Genomic DNA, 23,204 nt, shown 5'->3' with positions numbered 1-23,204 from the left:
AAATAGACAAACAAATGCCCACACACACATCTATATATAGAGAAATAGCTGCATGTATGTATATATGTTTATGTATGTATGTATATACATATATATGTGTGTGTGTGTGTTTGTGTGTGTGTGTGTGTAAGTAAATATTTATATATGTGTGTGCATGCCTGTGTCTGCGTCTGTGTCTGTATGTGTGTTTCTGTCTTTTTGTGTATATATATATGCATATATATATATGTATATATATTATATATTTATATATATATTGATATATATATAGTCTATAGTCTATATGTATATTTATAGACGTGTATGTGTGTGTGTATATGTATGTATATATATATATATATATATAATTCACATATGTATATATATATAGATGTGTGTGTGCGTGTGTGTAATGTGTGTATGTGTGTGTGTATATATGTATGATAGCCGACATATATATATATATATATATGTACGACATTCGACATGATACATTCTAACTTTTGGCTGTCGGTTGAATATTTAAATTGATGTACTGTAAATATTTTGAACATCGCAGGAAAATATCGCAAAGCCGCGAAAATATACTCCTTGGCATCCGCTTAAAATCTAGAAAGACCAACGCTACCTTCTTCATTGCCAATTACCATATGCCCTGTGTATACTGGTGCCCTCCTGTCATGAGCATTCACGCTGCATTGGCTGTGAAGAGAACTAAAGATTTGGCTGAAGGGGTATGTAATGTTTGCTACCGCAGTTGAGTCATGTTGCTGTGTGAAGCTCATGTTCGCGGTGCGGTGTAACAAGTGGCTGCCTATGTCTGGCGTTCGTACGACCTACTTATCGTATTTTTAGAAGCAATTTCAGCAGTTAGTGTGGTGGAACTTCGTATCGTATGCTACAACTGAATAAGCACTCGCTTACGATAGTTTGGCGTTCAGCGTTACCCTTACTTGTTTACTTGAGTTTCATCGTCTGCCTATACCTCGTGTGCATTTTGTCTGTTTGCATATTGCCTCATGCTGAGACCTTCTTAATTCATACAGGTACCCCATATTCTTTGCGGAGATTTCAATTTCCAACCCACATCCTCCATGTATAAATTCGTAACCACTGGCACACTCGGATCAGACAAGGAAGCCACGCCCGTAGCCAACCCGTGGGGCAAATACTTCCCGAAGGTGGAGGTACCCATGCGAAGCTCATATGCTGCAGTTAACGGTTGTGAGCCGAATTTCACAAACTACGCGAAAGTAAAGCAAGAACCTACGTTTATAGAAACGCTGGACTACATCTTCTATTCCAAAGGGATCGAAGCAGAAAGCGTTGTGAAATTACCGCATCGAGATGCAGTAGAGGGGCCTCTGCCTAACGGAGAGGAGCCTTCAGATCATATATTAATCGGTGCCAAGCTGAATATAGCTGCCTGATTGGATGCAAAATCAAAATTTAGTTGACGGAGATGAACCTTCAAATCTTACTATAATCAGTGTAAAGCTGAATATAACTTCCCAGTCAAATGCGCGAAATTAAAATTTAGATTCGGATCCGCCGCCGGTAATGGATCTGTTGTTGAAACTAAATTACCGTACAACGTTCGTCCACCTCAAAGTATTATATAAATAAATTCTAAGATCTCAAGGGCGGTGCCTTTTCTGTATTTATATTGTTTAGCTCATTACCTCTTTCAAATGACTTCATATCGAATATGCCCGCCATCGCTACAGGCATCGCAACCTCTCACTCATTCACTCCACCGTGTTGTTCTGTTGTTATACCATCAATTAAGACGTTCGCTCTCGAGCTAGGTAACAAATATCGAGTCGTTTGCACAAAAAAAAATTCACTTTGATGATTAAGCTGTATGTTTTCTCTCAAACAGAAGGCTGATCGTATACCAACAAGACAGCAACAAACGCTCACCACTTAAGACTATGAATGTTCATCAAACGAGCATGCAAGCATTTTCATTAGGCTGGTATCCCTCTCTCTCGCAGAGTACGGCTTTCAATCATTTTGAAGCTCAATAGGGGTTGTCCGAATGGTTGAATTAGGGTGAAAATGAATCTGAGTTGGACAAGGTATGTGAAAGTCACAGTTTCGGCAGACTATTTGCCAAGTAGCAAGTGTAGTCACTGCAGCAATGATAGTATTGGTAACAAGATGTAGTGCGACAAGATGAAGTTGCATACCAAAGCAAGCTAGAACTGAAGACAGCAATCGCTCACCAAGTATAAATGGAATCACAGACAGTTAGTGAACCGGAAAGTACACCAGTTATAGGTTGCTGGGCTTACCACCAGCTAGAAGATGTCTCGGTAGGTGCATTTATTTGTATAAAGAATGTTGGTGATTAGCTATCTGTTTCTAATATACATACACTGTGTGAAGAAGATAATGGGCCGAATTGGATGACTACAAATTGATATGTGGCTGTGCCTTGTGTATAGAAATAGATCTCGCCCACAAAAATTGCACAAAGCATGTGGCTACTATAGAATGTTCACGCATACTAAAGTCATTTAAAGATAGTCTCGTGGCGTCTACTCTGATACAAATATTCAAATGTCGGTCAAGGTGCAAATTCGACCAATTCGTATTCATTGACACAGAGGTTCATGAAACTTTATCTCCAATTTAAGCAGAGTCGATGGTTGATTTCGACTAGTATGCAATTATATGTGAATGGCATGACATCGACGTTGTGTAAACCACATTTGCAAATTGTAAGGCTTTTTGCGAACGCGAGTACCTTAATTTTAGAAGCACCCTATATATATGTATTTTTACAAGCACATTCATTGTAAAACAAATGTACATATCATGGCTTCAGCCAGAGGTGATTTAGGGCGTTTCTTGCGCTAAACTCCGCTCCCAGTTCATTATACGTGTACATACCGTATGACATATTTGTACGTGCATCGTGTATGATATCATATATATCTATACTCGTGAGAAAGCTACCCGCAACTGTCGAGGCATTACAAAATGAAATAGTCATTGCTTCGCCTGCTACATGTTTGCGCCTGACTTATTGATATCACTATGCGACATGTTTGTGGCCAACAACTATTACACGCATATGGTTGCGTTCCGATCTACATCCCCTGCAAATCGTCAATCAATTACCTTTAATCACATCCTGTACACTCGTACTCACGCACAAACCGTACATGCCCAGAATCACACACCTTGTACACTCTAATTCAGGTTGTGGTTTACGCACACCTTAAAGACTACACAACCTTTTGAACTACACCCACTTTTATTGTTTGGGGGGGATCCTTGTCCACTGTTTCACGACCGCTTGTTGGCTCTTGGCTTTCTGGAGCAATAGGTAGGCCGTGCCTAGTCCCTCGGATTTTAATTGTGACCTAGTCAATTGGCTTTCCGTCTGTTCTGTATTAGTATCAACTATGATATAATTTACTTTCCGTGAACAAAAATGGCCTGTGGTATTGATTTTAGACGTCGATCTGCCCCCACAGTATTGACAGCTATGAGACTCGGTTGTGCTGCTGTGGCGAGCCAACTTTCGAGGCGTAAAGAAGCGAATTTCAGTTAATTTGTCATAGTTGCAGCAGATCACTTCACATGACCTGTGATAATGATAGTACACGCCGATCTGCCCAGAGCATTTGATAGCTATAGGATAATATAGTACTGTTGTCTGCCGTGCCGGCTTTCGAGGTGAAAAAAAAAGGCAAGAATGCCTCACTCAAACATGCTCGAACGGAATTATATCACGTCACATATAAAATCGAGTATATCCTATGGCTGATCTCACTCTTTGGCAACTCCGAAGAAATATACGCGAGAAATGTTCTGGACGCTAGAGAAGATGAAACTACGGGGGAGTTTTCGCAACTTACTTGTATATTTTTGGAAGATCAGGAATCAAAGATGTAAAAATTAGCAAAACCAACTTTTGTATATCTACGGGAAACAAATAGATACAATTAGCAATCTATACTACAGGATAATAATTACTTTGAGTAAGGTTCGCCCGATATTTCTCGCCCAGCCTTCCATTTTGCCCTTTTATCATGTAAAGTATTGTGTGCAGCCTCAAATCAACCCGAAATTAAATAATACCTTTGGGCATATTTTTTGTATACCTACGCAGCCGTACGCCATTTTTCCAAGTACGAGAATATACCGTCATTCGGATCTACGAAATAACGAACCCATAAACAATCAATAGTTGTGGAGTGGGAAAAAAAAATTACAATTTCCCTTGCAATTTTCCTTCATGTTCATTGTGAAACTCAAATTTACAATTTTGATGTCGATTTCAATTTAAAATATTATCCTCTCCGCAGTTTTTCTTGCTGCTTTGCTTGGTAAACGATGATTGCATACGATACATTGACTAGTGAATTAGTAAACTGAAAGATAGATTGTATCTGAAGAGCAGAATCCTCTACAACCCTACCCCCTCCCCCCCCTCCCACCTCTCCCCGGATGGAAATTATATTCTCTCCGAACGACGAAAAGTCTTTATAGAGTTGATATTATTGCAAGTACGAGGTTTAAACATATAAATGCAATCATAGTTCAGGAAATATGATGTTTTCCTTATTACTTGCCATAGCTGAGCCTGTGAAATATGAAAGTTATAAACCCCATGGGGCCGAAATAAATATATATTGCTAAGCTAGAAGCTCTAACTGTACATTAATGAAGGACAGATACGAAAAAGAAGCAACGCGGAATGACTTATACAGCCTACTGGCTCACTTTGCAAACTCGGGAATCGGTTTCAGTGCACCACCTTGACTTCCGCGAAAAGTTTATGCGAAAGTATGCGGCTTTGTCTTTTAATATTGTACAGCTTTGTCTCTATAGTTTCTGAATACCGCTACTACTAATGAGAGAAAATAATAAAATTATTGATGGTGACCGATACATAATAAAATTATTGATGGTGACCGATACATCTAGTCCTTACGACCGGATCGAATACCCGCGATTGGACAAATTGCAACAAAAACTGACCACAGATTCGGATCCATGTATATCAAAAACTTAATTTAGGCAGAAACGTACGGCTTTGCCTTGTTATGTAAAGCAGCTTTGCCTCTATTGTTTCCGAATACCGATACTACTAATGATGGAAAAGCGTATGAATAATCATGTTGAACGGTGCATCATAATTAATTATCAGCGAACGTATAAATTGCATCTAAAACAGACAACAGATTCAGTATGTTGTTTAGAAGTATAGATACTAAATTACTTGCCATGGCTGAGCCTGTGAAAGAAGAAAATTACAAGCAGGAAATGCCAATACCCCCCGTGGACACGAGTAAGAAATGTGTAAATAAGCACTTAAGGGACTGATACGATCTATAGGCAACGCGAAAAAAGTTTTTACTATCTAACGGCGCATTGTGCGAGCTCAGAAATTGATTTCAGTGCACTACATCGTATCCACAATCGAGCGCAGAATAGTACACTTATTATTTACTTTGCTTTCTCAAATGTACAATATATGAGTAGCCAAATACACTTCTTCGCGGAAATGATAGGTTTGATAAGTATTTCGACCCTTTCTTCCATCAACTGCTACAAATTAGCAATAGCTAATTGCAGATACCATTCGGTCGAGAAGCATATGTGCGGTTGCAGATGTCGGCTTTGCCCAAATCTTTCCGAGTACTGTCATGCGAGTCATGTTTTAGATACGACTGAAAGCCCCTCGAAAGCCCCAAATGCTGTATAGAAACAAGAAGTACCGAAAGAGATGAACCCTAGTTTGATACACCTATCTCGCCCTCGCAAACAGTTCCCTTCGTCATGTGTAAAGCTTTGACTGCTACCTGGAATAAAGATTAGGGTCAATGAAAGCAAGCCCTTGTTTCACCAAACAAAATGTAGTAATTCACGAAGTCTATGGGGCAAAAATCTAGTATCTTCGAAGTAACAATACAAACTGCAACTTTTTCGTTCGCAGACTCTAAGCCATGTAAATGTTATTTGTTGCAGGTTTCGATTTCATCAATGAGTTGTGGTCTGTCTTAGCAACAGGTAGGTACAAATAATTTAAACGTTATAGTTGTTTATTGAGCATGTAAGTGGCGAGCTTTAGTTTAGAGGTTGACCTCAGACGAAACAATTATGAGAGGCTCATACGTAATGTTGTACAAACCTAATCGCATTTTAATTTATCGCCACAACCTGATATACTGAAAGTCCATGAACGGATTTGTAATATCATCCAAAAAAAAAACTTTAGTTGAAACTATATAGAACGTTGACAGTAAGCTCATTGCAAGCCCAATGCGGAAGTAGACATAAAATAATCAACATAAATGTAGTTTAACCCAAAAGCTAGTTGTTGAAAATAGATATACATATACAACGTATATAAATGTAATCTGGACCGAAGATCGATGTTTTTAATTGAACTGAATACATATTTACCGGTACATTTGTGTGTACAGTACTTGGAAGTCCAATTTCGCAGATTAGAACATTAAAGATAAATGAATATGTAAACTTTAACCCAAAAGAAGTTGAAAATAGAGATATGTATAAATGTTTATATTATTTTTAGCAATTATCCCTCTAGTTAAGAAGCCTGCTGTACATATTTAACTAATATGTACCATATATAACGTTTTATATGTGGTTTACTGAAAGCTTAGAATGTGAAAATAGAAATATATTAATGTATTTGAAGTCTTACCAATTCCAATGATGTTAAAAATAAACTTGGTGTGCAGAACGTGTATGGTAATGTCTACTGTAATAACACCTACAACAAGGCACAAGCCAATGCGATAAACATCAACAAGATGTAAATGCAATCCAACTCAAAAGCCCTGGGTTAGAAATGAATGTACAAATGAAACGTTTACAATTTTTTACCGACGGATATGTAATTTTAATCGAGAGTTCAACTACTAAAAAAGATGTATAAAGAAAAAGTTTACCCGGTATGTACCGAAAGCTGCATGTCGGCAATACACCAAAACGACGTACATTACTTTGATCCAAAAGCCTGAATTGAGAATAATCATGCGCACTTCTTATCAAAAACCCCATTCAAAAATAAACGTGGACAAAATTGCAAGAAATCCAACCTTGAAGCCTGATGTTGAAAATAAACGTACATATAGAACGTTGGCTTGGCATGTACCGGAGTCCGACATCGAAAATAAGCGTTGCGAACAAGTGCTATAGTAGCAGTAGTATAGTGATGCACCAGGACCTAAGACCGACTCTGCCCTGCACTGGCCGGACTATAAAGGGTTGATATCATAGTTCACGACAGACAGTACACATGGTACTAAACCGTAGACTCTGGGACAATTAGGCCTACCAAGACAGCCGACCGGACCCAAGGACCAGCCCTAGTACACTAGTCAGTAGATGTAACAGAAGATAGCCTATAGTAAACAGTGTACACTGTCTACTACAGAAGGACAAAGCAATTTATTCTTGTATGTATTTTACTTCAAGTTAGTATACAATGGGTAGACATTGGACTTTTATCAACGTATATATAAATATGGTCTATTTTAAACGTCAAGCCTTTGAGATGATATCTCGCAAGTACGTAAATTTTCTCGCCCATTTTCGACTTTGGGCAGTCGTACACGTATTGTAGACACAATATGCACGTCGATTTGCCTGATTAGAATTTTGGATAGTTTGATATATGTATGGCTTTCTACTTTTGGGCGTTGCGGTAAATCTTCCTTAAAACTATTTTGTCAATGTATTTTATTGAAACGAGGCTGTACGTCCGACTCTTGAACTTTATACGAATTGTGATGGTTCACAACAGTGTGTTGGCGGTGCCAGGGGTCCACGTTTCACCTTAACTGAGTAAGATCGAATTGATGTATTTATATGCACATCTTGTGTACACGGCCTAATATGAATAATCCGCCTTAGTCTGTCGGCCTGTGAATTGGTGATAGTCCTACGAGAGGGTTGGCTGAATGTGCATGTGTGTGTAGAATGAAACACAATCGAAAGCTGAGGAGCGCTTTGTGCAATGGGAAGTCATCCTCAGTAATACCTTGGCGAAGTACATCAATCTCGGACCAGCCCATAGTCCAGCTGATGTAGTGTCAAGGGCCTAAATCTACTACTATTATGGAGTTTTCAACTACCAGGTATATAAGACTTGACTGTAATTACACACTTGTCTCATTCAAGGCTGCTGCAAGCGGATGTATCGTTGATCCAATTGCATTACCCATCTAATCACTCACAGAAGTACTTCCGCACGCCAAATCTACACCGTAAATACAACGCATGCATCCCGATTGAAGAATTTCGGAACTCTCCCAGCTTCCTGGTTTCTTCAAATTTTATTTAATTCATTACGCTTTACTATCCTCGTGGAGAGGCAGAGGTATAGAGCCCACGGCTCTTGTGCCATCGGTGGAATCCATAGCGATAAAGTCCTTAGGTTGTAACTCACTCTGTAGCGTGAACACGTGAATGCACGCAACAGTGTGGAAAAATGTGAGTAAACATCGCAAAATACAACAAAACTTTACAACCAAAAATATATATTAAAAAATCGTCACAGTTGCAGCGTACACTGGCGAGAGCATGACATGCCTCCTTGACTGCGTATAATTCGCGCAAAAAGTATCGAACCTGTTACAAATGCACGCACGCACTCGAATGCAAACTCACACTCATCTTGTGTTCGCTACGTTTAATACCTTATAATTACTTAAGTCCACATTGTTGATGTGTGGGACTGTGACGCTCTCTCTCAAAACCGGATAGGGTTCGTCAAGTTCATGACGATATGCGCACCGGTTGATCCACGCCACCTCCCGGGTGACATCGATAATCGTGGGATAATACATTTGTTGATAGTACTGTAGGGGTGAATTTAAATTGATTCAGTGATGCGCGCGTGGTGATACTGATGCAACCAGTTGCCATTCAGGCTCGAATAACACGCTCAATTCCACGGTACTAACATGACCAATTATGCCACGCCACGTGTGATTATTGAACAAAAACGTGCAATGCGACAGTGTACGCACTATCTGGAATGAGGGAGTTGTTATAACAATGTAATCTCCGGAGACAAGCATAGCAATTGCAGGCTAATTCAAGAGCATAGCAATTGCAGGCTAATTCAAAATCGACAAAATCATAACATCACCGGAACAAGCTGACGGAGTCTCACAATATGCCACATTGCACGAGTAATCAAATGCGGTAAAACTAGAGATCACGTAGTACAAGAACATACCCGGTAAAGCAGCAGCGGAAGCATGCATACAGCGCAGACTAACAGGATGTAGAACCAGAAACCTGGCGTCAACGGAATGTAATAGATCGTGCCTAATAGGACGAACATGACCGATGGTAAAAAAAGAGATTAATTGAGATGATGCAATTGGTTGTGCACCCATCTCACCCATCTTACACTTACTTATCCTACAAAACCGTGTTTAGGTATAATGTGGCGATACCCTTCCTGTTCTTGGTGTATTTTACCAATCCTGCGATATATGGCTACTGGCCCACGAGTCAGCCGTCTATCACGTCCATAGGAAGCACTGAACTGCGGGTCAGCTTTCACCCAATAAACATGATATACGAACAAACCAACAGTCACGAGCAAGGAAAATGTATTCTAAATTACCTCCAGCGGGATGACATGTGCTCAAACAAATCTCCAAAAAGGAATCTCACAGAACGTATAGCAACAGAGCGCACACAAATATGCTCTTCGATCAAACTTGTCGGCTCATAGTGATCGCGGCATGTTATAAGTAAATATGTATATTAGAAAAGAGACGAGTGCCCCGAGCAAGCAAATTATTTCTTTACTAAAGAAGTTGTCAAATTCAATACCAATGAAGTTCATGCCCATGGGCTAATTCATATCCGCGTTTGAGTATTATGAGCCAAGCTGTGCACTTACCAAAATACGAAGCATAACCATCGATGAAGATAGGCATCCCGTACATATATATCGCGAATACCCACCAGGCTATCAGCGACCCATAGATGAACATGTGATTCCATACCGTCCATCTATAGGTATCGAGCGCCATTACCAGGGTGACAACAAGCTATGGGGTAAAAATTCACAAATGAGTGAGTAGATTTAGGTCTTCTACGTCTCGCAGCCTTTGTCGTGATGTAGGCGTATTCATCTCCTCAATGCTTTGGCAGCACTTATCTATGAGCGGAGTACATATCACGAGCGTAATCAAGCTACACAAATAAACATCTGTTCTAAAATTTAAAATCATACCGGATTCAGATCAATAACAGTACTTTATGAGGCATTTGATAATAAATGGGAAGACAAGCATATTGTGTAGGGGTGGAAACATATTCATTTGATCATGTAACACGTGTTCATTTCAACTCGTGAACACATGTACGTACGTCGACCGCTAAACTTCGCAGCACTCGGCGTCTATGACGAGACCTGCCAATGCAAAATAACTCGCGGGAGAGTCAACATGACATTGCAACCGCAACAAGTCTTATGCGCGCTACATTGCCACATCACACAGATTGTAGGACCCCGAAATAAGCGAGCGGGTGCTTTCAAGCTAAAGTATCACTACATCGAAGTATACCGAATCAGAGGGCCGTTGGACAGAGACATGCAAATACGCGTTCTTATTCTGAATTTGCGTATGCTAACTAGTCCGAGGCTGGTCGAGTTGACCAACGAGTATACTCAGCGCGAACGTGTTTGGCAAATTGCAGTACAGGAACAACGCTTATAATTACAGACATATATACCCGATAGCAGACATAAAACACACCAGATGATAGCAGACCATAAGTCTGGGCATGATAGCGGGATCAGAAGTCCACATACACGCACTCACATACAATAACGGCCCAACTTTGTGCTACGCCATTCCATTCCATTCCAGTCATCCAACCGTCCTTGACATGCATCGCATCCTTCAACCCAAATGCGGCGAAGAAGAATATGATAGCTGAATGCCACACGCCTTGCAGTAGAGACTTAAAGAAGATCTGGATAGACATTTGAGAGGGCGAAATAAGAAAGCTACTCGCATACAATAAGCAGCAGCGACCTCAATATGGCAGAGAAACTTTGAGCATGACAGGGCACCAGGCATTGACAAGGGGTTCTGTTATGTAAACTAATATGGGAAGCAAGGCAAAGGATCGTAATGCCGCATACCCAGCGATTGAACAGCTTCTCTTGAGACCCCATCGCGTACAACTGTGCGTATTCTACGCAATACCTCGTGCCTACGTCTTGCTCGAAGATTCCCATGGCCAACACTGGGAGCGATGTGAATACTAAATTGAAGAAAGAGATAAACCTGTGTAGAGGCAAAGCAGTGATAGGCAACGTTAATATATCGTAAGTCCGCGTTGTACAAAGGACACACTGTCTATCCCAACGCAATCTGCCTTAATGAGAATACTGGTTATACCACAATCATATGTGCAGCTGGGCGCGTCTATCCAGACGCGGTCAGGCGCGTGCCGTGTAGCTGAATTAACACTTGCTGCAGATACAAAGCATCTTCACAAAGCCGTGCCGTTTTGCAGTGCAATACTGAACACCGCACGTGCATCCGAGTCACCCAGCTTCGTTTTCTGTGGGCACTAACAACGGTATAAATATCATTCAAGTAGTTCTGCTGGTACGTATACAGCGAAATTGGCTCACTCAACAACCGGCGACATCTCATACCAAGATTCGAATAGAGTCTGTGCTGACCATCCAGTGAAGAAACTATACCACAGCTGCACTAGCGTTAGTGCAAAATTCTTGTAGAAGAAATAATTTAAGAATTTCGTCATTCTGATATACGACCTGAGATAATGAGAACGAATGTGAGATGCGCGAGAAATTAATAGTAATAGACAAGAAAATTCGATAAAAAGATACAAATAGATGCGTCAGAGGGGAGACAAGCCTAGCTCGAAACAGAAATTCAAACGTTATAGGACGCCGTACATACCACCGACCATGCACCAGTAGGAGGCGTTCAAGGAATCGGAATTGCGCAATACTGTAGTCACTCGCCAAGACGGCTTGCCTACCCTCCAAACCACTGATACCCACGCCAATATGCGCTGCCTGTATCATACTATCAGGTCGAATCAAGAAATGTTTACTGTTAGTGTGTTTGAGTGACATTTTTAATCGACAGAGCCGATTATGGAGAGGTCTGACTCAGTTTCGGAGTTCGCATCGCAGCAGCAAGAACAGTCCGTTTCTGACTCTCTGATTGTCTAGTCTCTGTTGAAAAGCTATCGAAAGCGAGCGAAGTGCACAACAGAACACAAAAGTACATACACGCACACTTAGCAAGCGGTTACCTGGGCTATTCTTTACAATAAGCAATGTCTATCAATGTTGCGAATGTATCCTGTTTTGGTATATACAAAGATGCCACGCCTACACACATATTAACACAATTGACGGGTTGATGGTTATTTCTGCATAGTCTGAAGAAGCTCTCGTTCCATCCACAGACACACACACCACAGATCATACTAAAGTGATCAGACTGCTGGGCGTAGTGTGCCATATACCTGACATCGTTGGCTCCATCTCCTATCGCGAGTGTGGCGGCATCGGTGTTTGACTTTACTAATCTGTTGCAGGAGGTGACTGAGATTAGTGACGCTGACACAAGTGTACTACTGATTAGTAAGCGCAAGCGAATTGTCGTATGCCGCGGATACTACACGCTGCACTGTCGTATGAAGGGGTGATTGCTTCGAATGGTGTTGTATAGAGTGGATAGTAGACTTGTCCATGAGTCTTTAATAAGGTATTGTACTTGATGGCATATGATTTCATCTTACCCTAACAGATCTGCTGCATATGTTTGTTTTTTTATGAATGAAATGTCAATACAGCGACCCGACAATTTTGTACACATAATTAGACATGACACAGACTCTATAGTGCCCTCACACGGCAGCAGAAATACATACATCCCTAAACCCGCCACTTTCATCGCAGTCACATCGCTGTGCAATTTGTATCAACAATTGCGCCAGTCAGATCACGCAGATCAAGCGGCAATTTCAGCTACATGCCCAAAGAGGCATGCCTTTTAAAACTCGAGAGGTGTAAGCCATACTCAGCCTTCACCACAAGCAATGAAGCTTCGCACCAAAACACAGCACGCTTTCAGTAGCACAAACATGCAGGTGCCCACTACAGATACCGAATGCTCTCACTAACACACACCTCACAACATCCGCTTTCTGCAGGGGACTGACACGGCAGCAGATGACAGACTGACACGCTTTGCCCACTGTCAGGAAGTCAAATCCACAGCGGTCAGACAAAGCAAACGCAAGCGACGCGCCATCGATCACCAGCGCCTTGGGACTATCATCCGCCACCACCTATGGATGTGTACGAGTGAGTGGGAGTGTACAGATGCAGTGGTTGACTGGAATAACATGTATGGGGTTTTAACTAGAAACGATGCGCCAGATATGAAGCGTTACGGTGAACTGCGTATACTGGGGTGTGCATGTATATATATCACTCGCCTAGTATATATTGAGTATGGTGTTGTAAAAAGGTACATCGATTTACCAGTGCGGCTTATGAATATTAATATTTGCAGATGCACGAATTTACAAGATCAGATTGCATATGTTGGTATATAAATATGTGACAGATACAAACAATAGGGCCGGTTGTGCGTGTTTCCTCAGCACAACACACTCAGATGGAAGGTAAAAGTCAGTCGTTGCAGATGCTTCAGATCTACGGAGTTTATTGTAAGCTCTGATGATGATTTATCAGCGACTGCCGCCAATGACCTACAACGGTTCTGCACAGTAGCGTCGCATCAGATCTTGTCGCCGTCCAAGACAGTAGGATGTCAACACAAAATGCAGACAGAACACACTCCCAACGCTAAAAGTGGGAACTATTTTTCGGGTAAGCTTCCACGGCGATTATATCTATCATACACTTCCATCAGTCAAACGTGCACAGCTCCCAACAAAGACACACTTCAACTTTCCGCAAGTCGCGGGTATTTTCTTATACCGAGCAGTCGAATACACATGCACCAATATACCTGGTTGAGGAGTACACAAATAAACCCGTTGAAAAGTTACGTCATTCTACCACCTCCGTACACACGCTTCGGCTTACCTTGCTTTTGAGTATTTGCAGTCGTTCGTACACGTCATCTTCCGTTTTTTCGTTCACGGTGAAGATCTGCATCTGGTTCGTTAATAATTGGCAGGCGAATCCAATATTTATCGCAGTCTGTTGCTTATCCCCAGTAAGCACCCATACCCTTCACAGGCAGAAGGTATAGGAAACGATCGACAACATTAATTGTCAGTACAAAGTCAGGTCACCGAGCAGTGAAGAGCTACACCAGAAGTGTCCGACAAGCGCAATGCGAGACTATGAAGGTAGAATTGACCAATAAAAAGGTTCTCGTGAACACTTGTGTATTTTAGACGCTGCTACACAAGCGTGACAGAACATGAGTCAGAAATAAAGATGGTACCGAGAGTGTCTCCGTTTCATGTAAAACGTTTGTGAAGTTGGTAGGGTGCAATGGACACACATTAATTTTTTCCATAACCTGTACTGTCACCACAAGCTTAAGAGCTCAAGATTCGCACAACGTAGGCTGGTACTACCATATGTTTGACAAAAATATGAATGACAGCATCCCTTCCGCTAACACCGTCACAGATATAAAATGACTCGACATACCGTATACTAGCTTTACGCAGGTTCGCTATGGTTTCTGGAACTCCTTCCTGTAACTTATCTTCGATGGCTGTAGCGCCCACCAACCTCAGCTTCGTTTCCAAGTCTTCGGCCACTAGTGCCACTACAGATCGCCGAGTTGATGATATATTGTCCGATTAGAAACAAGCTAATAGGGGAGAGTTAACTCATGACCGATGACTGAATAAGGTCAAAATATGACCCAATGCACGCTCCAATAAAATAAAAGATCGAATGTCAGTGCTTGGAAAGTGATTTATAATGACTATTATCTGAACTGGTCGGGTGCAGATCGTATCTGTACCTTTCTCTTCTCTGTTATCGATAGCTCGTGACGCCTGTTTGTATCGCTCGTTCCATTCGTTAAACCTACGTGCAATATCCAAGAGTGCCATTAGCAGTTTACCGTACGAGGTGATGCTGAAATGTACGCACAAAAGACGCAACCTCCACATTGGACGTCGGAGATCGGATGAAAGTCTCATAAAGAGCCAACGACGGCTGGGTAGAGGTGGAGGGCGCTCTAGTCGAGAAGCTGAAAATCTGCAAGCTAAAACCACACTATAATATACGTCAATAGCAAGCAGGCGCATGGACTTCAAGCATTCCTTGTATCCTCCTCCATCTCCTAAACCCTAAAACCCAAAGCCCCAAAACCGTAAAACATATGGAAGTACAAAATATAGGGTCCACAAGCATTTGCATATGGTGTGCAGCAAACGAGTACCAATTTCAATATTCATGTTATGAGCATTTCCTGGTCATCAGTGACACGGTCTCCAAACGAGACGATACAGCACGCATGCAGATCACGAGCATGGACTGATCAACCGCTACTCACCACTCTGGATCGAGTTGTCGATCCGCATACACCAGTGTACGCAAACCATCAGTGGCATATTCCTCCAGGTGGTCTTCCGTTTGATCCAACAGTTCTTGTTTCTGTACAAGGGGGTGCAAAGGATCGTTGCGCGTGAGAAAAGGGAGAATCATAGATTGTGGAAACGGTCGATCTGGATTGTAAAGCCTCCAACATCTGGCCATTTGGTATACATACATCTTTGAATGAATGTATGGTGTTTGATCTTGCTCCACAGTCTCTACTGAAAGTATACAATACTACCTCTTGACTGGATTGTGATTGTGCCTTTCGCGCATAGTTTAATCAATAAGCAATTCGATCATCCTATACAGGCGAGATAAAACAAGTACACTGGCAACCCTGCACGCGTATGCTGTCCACCATTGCAAACAGCAGCAGATCAGTCCTCTCTGCCCCTTTTGAGGGAAAAAAAATCAGTGTGACCTGATCGTATCCGTGCATCTCAGCAACAATCAGACACCCACCTAGACCAGAATCGATATGACTCCACCATACAGTCTATGTAATCAAACCGGCATAACACACCAGAAACTAAGACACACACTTACGCAGTCTATCCTGGCAAACATGATAGAATCAGCACCCTTGCTCAGGGCACGGATGGAGCCATCGGACCACTCCACCACAATAGTCATGCGCTTGCGATCACTGGTAAAATCTAGTAGTGCTAGAAGTTTATATCTCTCGAATTTGCCGTTGACTTGGATTACCAGTTCGTCCTGGAGAAAATCGATGGGTATAACTAAATTAGGATGCAACTTGGTGCTTACTTAGCTGAACAAAACCACCTGAAGTCGAATAGCGCTCTGTTAGTCTGCGCTAAAGGGGAGTGTGTCGTACAGATCTGGATGGCCAGTGCATGCGAGTAAGTGCCGCGTACTTTCAGTTAGACTCCTTTATACTACCATCAACCAGTGCCAACATTCGGAAACGTTAGACTCTTATAGCTACAATCAACTAGTGCCAGCATTCGGAAAGCATACCTTAGCTGAAAATTGCGATGTCAGTCCATTGCTTTCTATATGAACACAGACACTGTACATACCCAACTGCTAGCTACGATAAAGCGATAGCAGAGAGAACTGGTTGCTGCTACATGTTAGCACGAACCAAAATACTTTGTAGATATACTCACACAATCGCCGATAGAAATAATCCCAAGCGCAGAGCAGCACAGAAGTTACATCCCAAAATACCCAATTCATTGTAGATGAGACCTAAATATATACTTAACACACACCACATCTCCCGACATACCCTCGTGCGTTTCCTGAACACATAGCCAAAGTTCATTGCCGCCTGTACCAACGCCGACTCGTCGGGCGATTGTGCATTGTAGGCGGGTAGCTGGCCCCGCACATACGCCTCCGCTTGCACACTGTGACACAACGCCAAGCACCGGAAGAAGTAGCACTCGTCATGGCCTTTAGACCGCAAGACATCGACTAGTTCCTGATCGTAGAAGTTGAATTTGGGGTCTTTGTAGGGATTCCAGCTGAAATCAACCTCCTCCAACGGTTCGATGTCCGCGGGATTGCGACCACTGCGAGATGTGGTGCCAGCACAGCACGCATTGGGGAACGATATGACATGTGAGGGTTTGGACGACCGATCATGTGCTCGCAAAGGTGTGTTTTGAGTAACAAAGTCCCGTATTACGTGCATATACAGGGCTAGCAGACGTAGCAATCGTTCGTGTATCATGATACAATCCACAGTCTGTAGGGATATTTATGCTGCAACTTCTTGCGTGTGCCGAACTGAAGTATACGCTGCAATTAATTCTGAGTGGTTGGAATGTGCGCAAACAGCTTGCATGCATGATATTATGTATGTCACAAGCGTACGAGCGCATTTGCCATGATCACTTGCATTCGGGCGGTGTTGAGACGTTTCAATGGCCTTAAGCTGCTAAAGAGCACGAGAACGAGGATACCCGGAAATACACACTACGGTGCATGCACCCTACGAGCTCTTGTCACAGGATTCCCAAGTCATAGAGACTCCATGATCACACACTTGCCGTTTATCTGCAGACAATTGCTACCTTGCGATGTACCTGATAGCATTCATACACACTTGAGGTGACATCAAGTACCGTATAATACGTGCACACGGGATGAAAAGAACTACATACTCTCGCGCCGCACTCCCTCTGTTGGCATCCGTCAAGCCTTTGCCGTACTTCTTCCCGTTGATGGAGCACTTCATAAATCCCATGATGTTTTGAGTCAGAGTCCCAGTTTTGTCGGAAAATACATACGCAATTTGACCCAACTCTGTGTATGCATGCATGCATGTGTGCAAGAGCTGAATTACTATCGATCGCACATGCTCACGTCCACTATTTGACACTCCGGTGCGCGCTAACCCAGCTGCAAACATTCAGGAGGATATTTGAACGGTATCTGTATACACCAACAACCCTTGGACGTTTCGATAAGTACACTGTAACATTGATGTAAAGAGAGGTTAGGCCGGCCGAAGCCGATAATCCCATTTTACATATGCACGCCTACATGCACCAATTGACACTAGCAGTCACTGTACCTTCAGTAAGGGTAGTCGTGCGTGCGTGTGCCGGCGTGTCGGAGGGTGCGTGATACATTTTGAGATCCCAATCAATGAGCCAACTCTGCCCCAATCTGTGCCAGAAGAAGATTGCATTGGCAGTGTATATTAGTTGACCAGATCAGATATGGGCATTGCAGATGCGATCATAAAACACACCTCTGGTAGATTCCGTGACAAATAAATACCCGACTGTTCAGCACAGTCGAAACAAAAAGAAATAATGTTTGATACAGCAGACGCGGCATAGGCACAGCCAGCCACGTGCAAACAGCAGATAGCAAAGATGTGTTGACAGCCATCAGCTGCCAACAAAATGCCTAGCAAGAGTTGAAGGGCTGCCAATACGCACCCAATGGGAAACAACCAAGGCACACAGGGATGAGACAACGCAGCGTCAAATCGGCGCACACCGCCAATTCTCTGTACCTGATGATCTCCACACTCACATAAAGCGAGATTGGCACGAGGGTGTTGTAGAGGATAATGTAACTCAGGAAACTCATGCCCGCGACGGCGAATGGATTTGACGGATCTCCTGCAGGTAAGTATATCTGTGGAGGAGGGTGAACAGTCAGAAGACTTGTACGGTAGTTGTGCGCAGTATCATGCGGACATGGGCGGTAAGCCACAGACATCGGTACGCTGATAGTTAGGGACGCCACTACGACAAAGATACAGTCTGCGCTTAAACAACCCGGGTACCACAACAAGGCACGAGTGCACTGGCAGCTTCAATAGAAGCCTATGAAGCGCTCACTTGTCTACAAACAAAACATGACGCACTAATTCTCATGAGCCGTAGACAGAAGCTACGGCAGATTAAAGCGCGAATCTCGATTGACGAAGTTCAAACAATGCATTAGACAGAACAATAACGGAGCAATACCCTGTGGTAGTGTGTCTAGACACTTGCAAGAACTTAAAGTGTCCTTCGGCCATACCTGGAAATCCGAGCCTACGGTGACTTCCCAGACGTATGTGCCAATAGCGGACAGGAGACACAGAACCAACAGAATAATGAAAATGTATATAATTAACAAGTTCATTGTCTCATCGATGCGCGTGCGCTTGAACCTGAGAAAGTATACAAACACCGCGAGTTAAGGCATCGGTATGGTGCAGCACACTGATTCTGATATCAGACAAGAGATGTGAGCGGACGGTCAGGTGTGGCCCGGTTGATAGTTAAGCATTGATTGTGGGGTTAGCCGATAGTGAGGCAAATACTATTCTGCATTGCAATTGAGCTAGAGAGCCGCCTGTGACGTATGGATACCCCCAGTGCAGGATAAATACTGCTATGAACCGTAGCATCAGTCGGGTATACCGATACTATATGACTTCTCGCACCTATCTCGAAACGAATGGTACAATTGAATAGCCAGTACAATCCCCATCGGATTCTCCATCCAGAGCACAAACTGCGACAACAATGAAAACATTCACCTAGACAGCATCAACATCTCCACCCGATCGTTTGGATGACCTCTTTTGTTTGAAACGTGCATGATCAACATATACATATGTAATAGAAAGATGTAAACACCCTTACCTAGCGCTGTTGGAATTGTATGCTAGCTTCACACCGTCGCTGGCAAGGTACACCAAAACGAAAGATACCAAAACAAATATTATTGTACTTATTTGCAAACTAACCCTTTTCGTACGCATATATATACTCATGTACAAAAGCGTGGAGCATACTTGACAGCAACAATCATACACACAACGCACTACCTACCTAGCCCCGATCGAGTTGCACATCAGCTTTGTATCACCGCCCGCAAAAAACACCACGGCCACGGCCCAGGCTGTGTTGCGCATGGTCATTCCTCTGAGCATGACGTTCTCCTTATCCACGGAGTGTGTCTCATCGCCGATGATAAGTTTTCCATTGAACGAATTGAGATTTGGATTTGGGGGCTCGCACACCAAACACGCTGCAAAGAAAGAAAGCGTTAAAAGCGAGACACCAATTAAAACTCACGTACAGAAGAATCTGAAATGGTATTGCGAACCGTTGAATGAGAATGAGATGAGATCGGGGTTCGGAGGCTCGCAGAGGCAACCTTCGTATTGAAAAGGTCAAGACAAGAGATGTAGATGCGCATATAGAACGTCATTGGTCTGGGTTTGCGGTGCGTTCGGGTGGAATGAAAAGGTTATGATGCACATGCCAAGCTGACTATCGGATATGTCTTGGTCAGAAGCGCGAGCATCTCCCATGTACCAGACGCCTCGAAGCGACGAGTTGAATTGCAAAGAAATGATCAAAATCTAAAACGGCCCACACACCCAATCAGATACTGGAAGAATGATCGTACAGAATGCTCAGATTAAACATAACGACATGAAGCAAATAAGAAATCGAATCCCATTCAGAGCGCCAGTTCTTACCTCTGAGCTCACTGAGCTCTTTTTCGTCCGCAATGTCCTGAGTGGCGTCCATCGCATACAATCGCTTCAAATTCGACTCACTGTGGTAGCATGTATTAGTTCGAGGTTAAAATCACACGCTACCCTTAAAGCTTATGAAGAATGTGTAGATTGCGGCACAGTCAGTACTCTGTAGATGTGTATTGTTCTCGCAAGCTTTGTAGTAGATATCGGACAGTCTCAAACTTAAGATAACACGCATCGAAATATTGAATCCGATACTGAGAATTTCGGGTGGATAGTGTGTTCGGCGGGCCGAGCTGTCACTACATCACCCAGAAACTACTATGTTTGTGCAGAATTAAAACCCATAGTCAAAACGTACAAACGGTTCGTACATTCAACCTGTCGGGCCCTTTGAAGAGTACATCGTTTTCCAACAGGCGAGAGCAAAGCAGAATATACTACGAAGCCAGAACCGACCCATAGTCTGGGTCAGCTTGATTGAGTATACAAGCCATCTGAAATTAAAGATGCATTCCAATTAAACTACAGCGGCAACCATCTCAATGACAAACACACTCACCCATCCAGTTCTGCGGTGTCCGAATAGCACTCGTTGCCCGTCTCAGATGTGAGCAGCAGGAGCACATCGGCCGCTACCGGGTCTTTGTTTTCTATGCGGATGATGTCTCCTACCACGACCTCCTCCCACCTATATGGTAAGTATACATATGTGAACAAGCACATATCATATATAAAATTCACCTACATCTTTGTGTATAAATACAGAAATACGGATACACACAGGGGAAGGATCGATGCGAGCAGTCGCGTGCAAGTGAGTGTGGAAACGGCGGTTCTTCATAAGCGCACGCCACGATTTTCCTGAAAGCAGGCTCCGGTATGATGTGCGGCACGAAGTGATTGAGAGAAGCAGCCAATCGCATAGGAAGTGAATGGCACACAAACCATACACGTTCAGAACGAACGATGACTGGATCAGAGGAACTGGCGAGAAGATGTGTTCCCACTCATGGAGGTGTACCGTGACCTTGTCGGACGTCACGCATACAAACCACGCGGCTATGTAAATCGTGGTCAAAGGATGACATTAGACTGCGTCAATCATTATAAATGTAGATATTGGATATGCACGGTCACTGATAGTAAGCTTACTTGCACAATTGCCAGACGCCTAAGTGCTGGCAGAATCTCTCTACTTCTCTGCCATTGACTTCCCTATCACTCTGATGTCGTTTCTAGGAATAGGAGGAATACGCAAACAAGGCTACAAGGATGAGGCTTTGAAAAACCGCGGTTCGAATGGGAGTTCATATGCTATAGACTAGACTATTCGAATCGAAGGTACGCGCTACAGCCGTACTTACATATTCCGACACGCATATCACGAGTATATGTCCGAATGTGGGAAGAGTACGATGACCGAAGTATCAACTGAAAGCCTCCGTGAGAAACAATGAACTCTGTCGACTAGATTGGACTGGGCCTCCTTTGCTCTATATCTGGCTAATCTGAACCATCGCTTACTTGACAGCAACCATACTTAGAGCATTGGGATACCATATCTATGATAGGAGACGGCGTGGTGTACAGGACAGGAATAAGAACTTACCACATCATCATTAGCATCTTTGATACTGGTCAGTGCGATCACAAAGATCAGGGGTACCAGTGTGGCCATGGGATCCAGAGACGATACACCAGGGATCATCTGTGCGAACGAAGAATACATAGTATTGAGTGTGTATTTCTCGTTTGTAATTATTGAAAATACCAGCACTCCATGCGATGCGCAAACTCTCTTCTGCACCTGTTTGTACCAGTTATAGTGTTTACCGCGTGAAATTTGAGATGAGATTCTGGCACGCCGATTGATAAAACAATTGATGCCGTAATAGAGAACAATACAACCGTGCAGCTAAAGCCGCGTTTCATAGGTTTTGCTAAGGTTTTGCGAACCAATGTACTCGATGTCAGGCTGGCGATTGTGGTGCCATTGGTGACCTAAACGCGGGTTTAGGTTTTTATTTTGTTTTTGGACCAGCGAGTGCGATTGCTCTGTTAGATGAGCAAAAAATACACAGGAAATAACCTCGAACTAAGTAGTTGAAGCAAGAACACATTGCTAAAAAAATACCTACCAATGGTCTTCGCCTGCGATACTTCACGTACAGGGATCGTGTTTAGCGCAAAGGCAACGTTCACATAATATTCATATGAATAGTAATCGAAAACACCGCGATCATACCTGTAGCACCAGCAAGAACAAGAAATACGCGTTGGCTAAGCGCTGAAACTGCTCAAACAAATTGACCGGCAGGAAGGTGAACAGCGTGTACTTCGCCGTAGATACATAATTTCGCTGCAATGAGTGATGAAAAAAAACACCAACAAACAAACAGATATGGTTAAGGCGCCTACGATAAAATCCGCATCGGTGGTGTAGAGTTTAAGATAAACGGGCAAATACGCAATCACAAACTTGCAGTCAGAATAGCGGTCAGCCAAGTTCAACTTAACCGCGAGGGTATCATCAATATGCATGACACGCACAGAAGTTCAACTTAACCGCGAGGGTATCATTAATATGCATGACACGCACAGAAGTTCAACTTAACCGCGAGGGTATCATCAATATGC

General features: G+C 42.9%; 2 protein-coding genes across 2 annotated transcripts; one reads left to right on the top strand and one right to left on the bottom strand.

The window, feature by feature from the left end:
* The first annotated feature begins 546 nt into the window (after positions 1-546).
* SARC_09413 (hypothetical protein) lies at positions 547-1,618 on the top strand. Its single transcript, XM_014296570.1, has 2 exons — positions 547-713; positions 1,026-1,618. The coding sequence occupies exons 1-2, from the start codon at positions 630-632 to the stop codon at positions 1,407-1,409; spliced, it is 468 nt and encodes a 155-aa protein (XP_014152045.1). The 5' UTR covers positions 547-629; the 3' UTR covers positions 1,410-1,618.
* A 6,660-nt stretch (positions 1,619-8,278) lies between these two features.
* SARC_09412 (hypothetical protein) lies at positions 8,279-22,927 on the bottom strand (the record flags this gene model as incomplete). Its single annotated transcript, XM_014296569.1, has 26 exons — positions 8,279-8,420; positions 8,670-8,831; positions 9,215-9,306; positions 9,893-10,043; positions 10,825-10,974; positions 11,147-11,291; positions 11,669-11,791; positions 11,940-12,068; positions 12,517-12,579; positions 13,184-13,344; positions 14,111-14,258; positions 14,690-14,810; positions 15,012-15,076; positions 15,549-15,649; positions 16,139-16,309; positions 16,848-17,133; positions 17,728-17,869; positions 18,141-18,235; positions 18,591-18,715; positions 19,106-19,238; positions 19,906-20,104; positions 20,562-20,641; positions 21,127-21,255; positions 21,720-21,802; positions 22,177-22,275; positions 22,813-22,927. Coding segments are annotated over 26 exons (3,370 nt in total), but the record flags the coding sequence as incomplete, so codon positions are not given.
* Between the last annotated feature and the right edge of the window lie 277 nt (positions 22,928-23,204).

This window comes from Sphaeroforma arctica (genome assembly GCF_001186125.1).
Source record: "Sphaeroforma arctica JP610 unplaced genomic scaffold supercont1.954, whole genome shotgun sequence".
NCBI classification, from domain to species: Eukaryota; class Ichthyosporea; order Ichthyophonida; genus Sphaeroforma; species Sphaeroforma arctica.
This window is presented reverse-complemented; position numbering and strand designations above follow the sequence as displayed.

Coding starts and splice junctions, on each gene's coding strand:
- SARC_09413 (XM_014296570.1), top strand. CDS start 630: ATGCCCTGTGTATACTGGTGCCCTCCTGTCATGAGCATTCACGCTGCA. Junction 714..1,025: donor CTAAAGATTTGGCTGAAGGG/GTATGTAATGTT, acceptor TAATTCATACAG/GTACCCCATATTCTTTGCGG.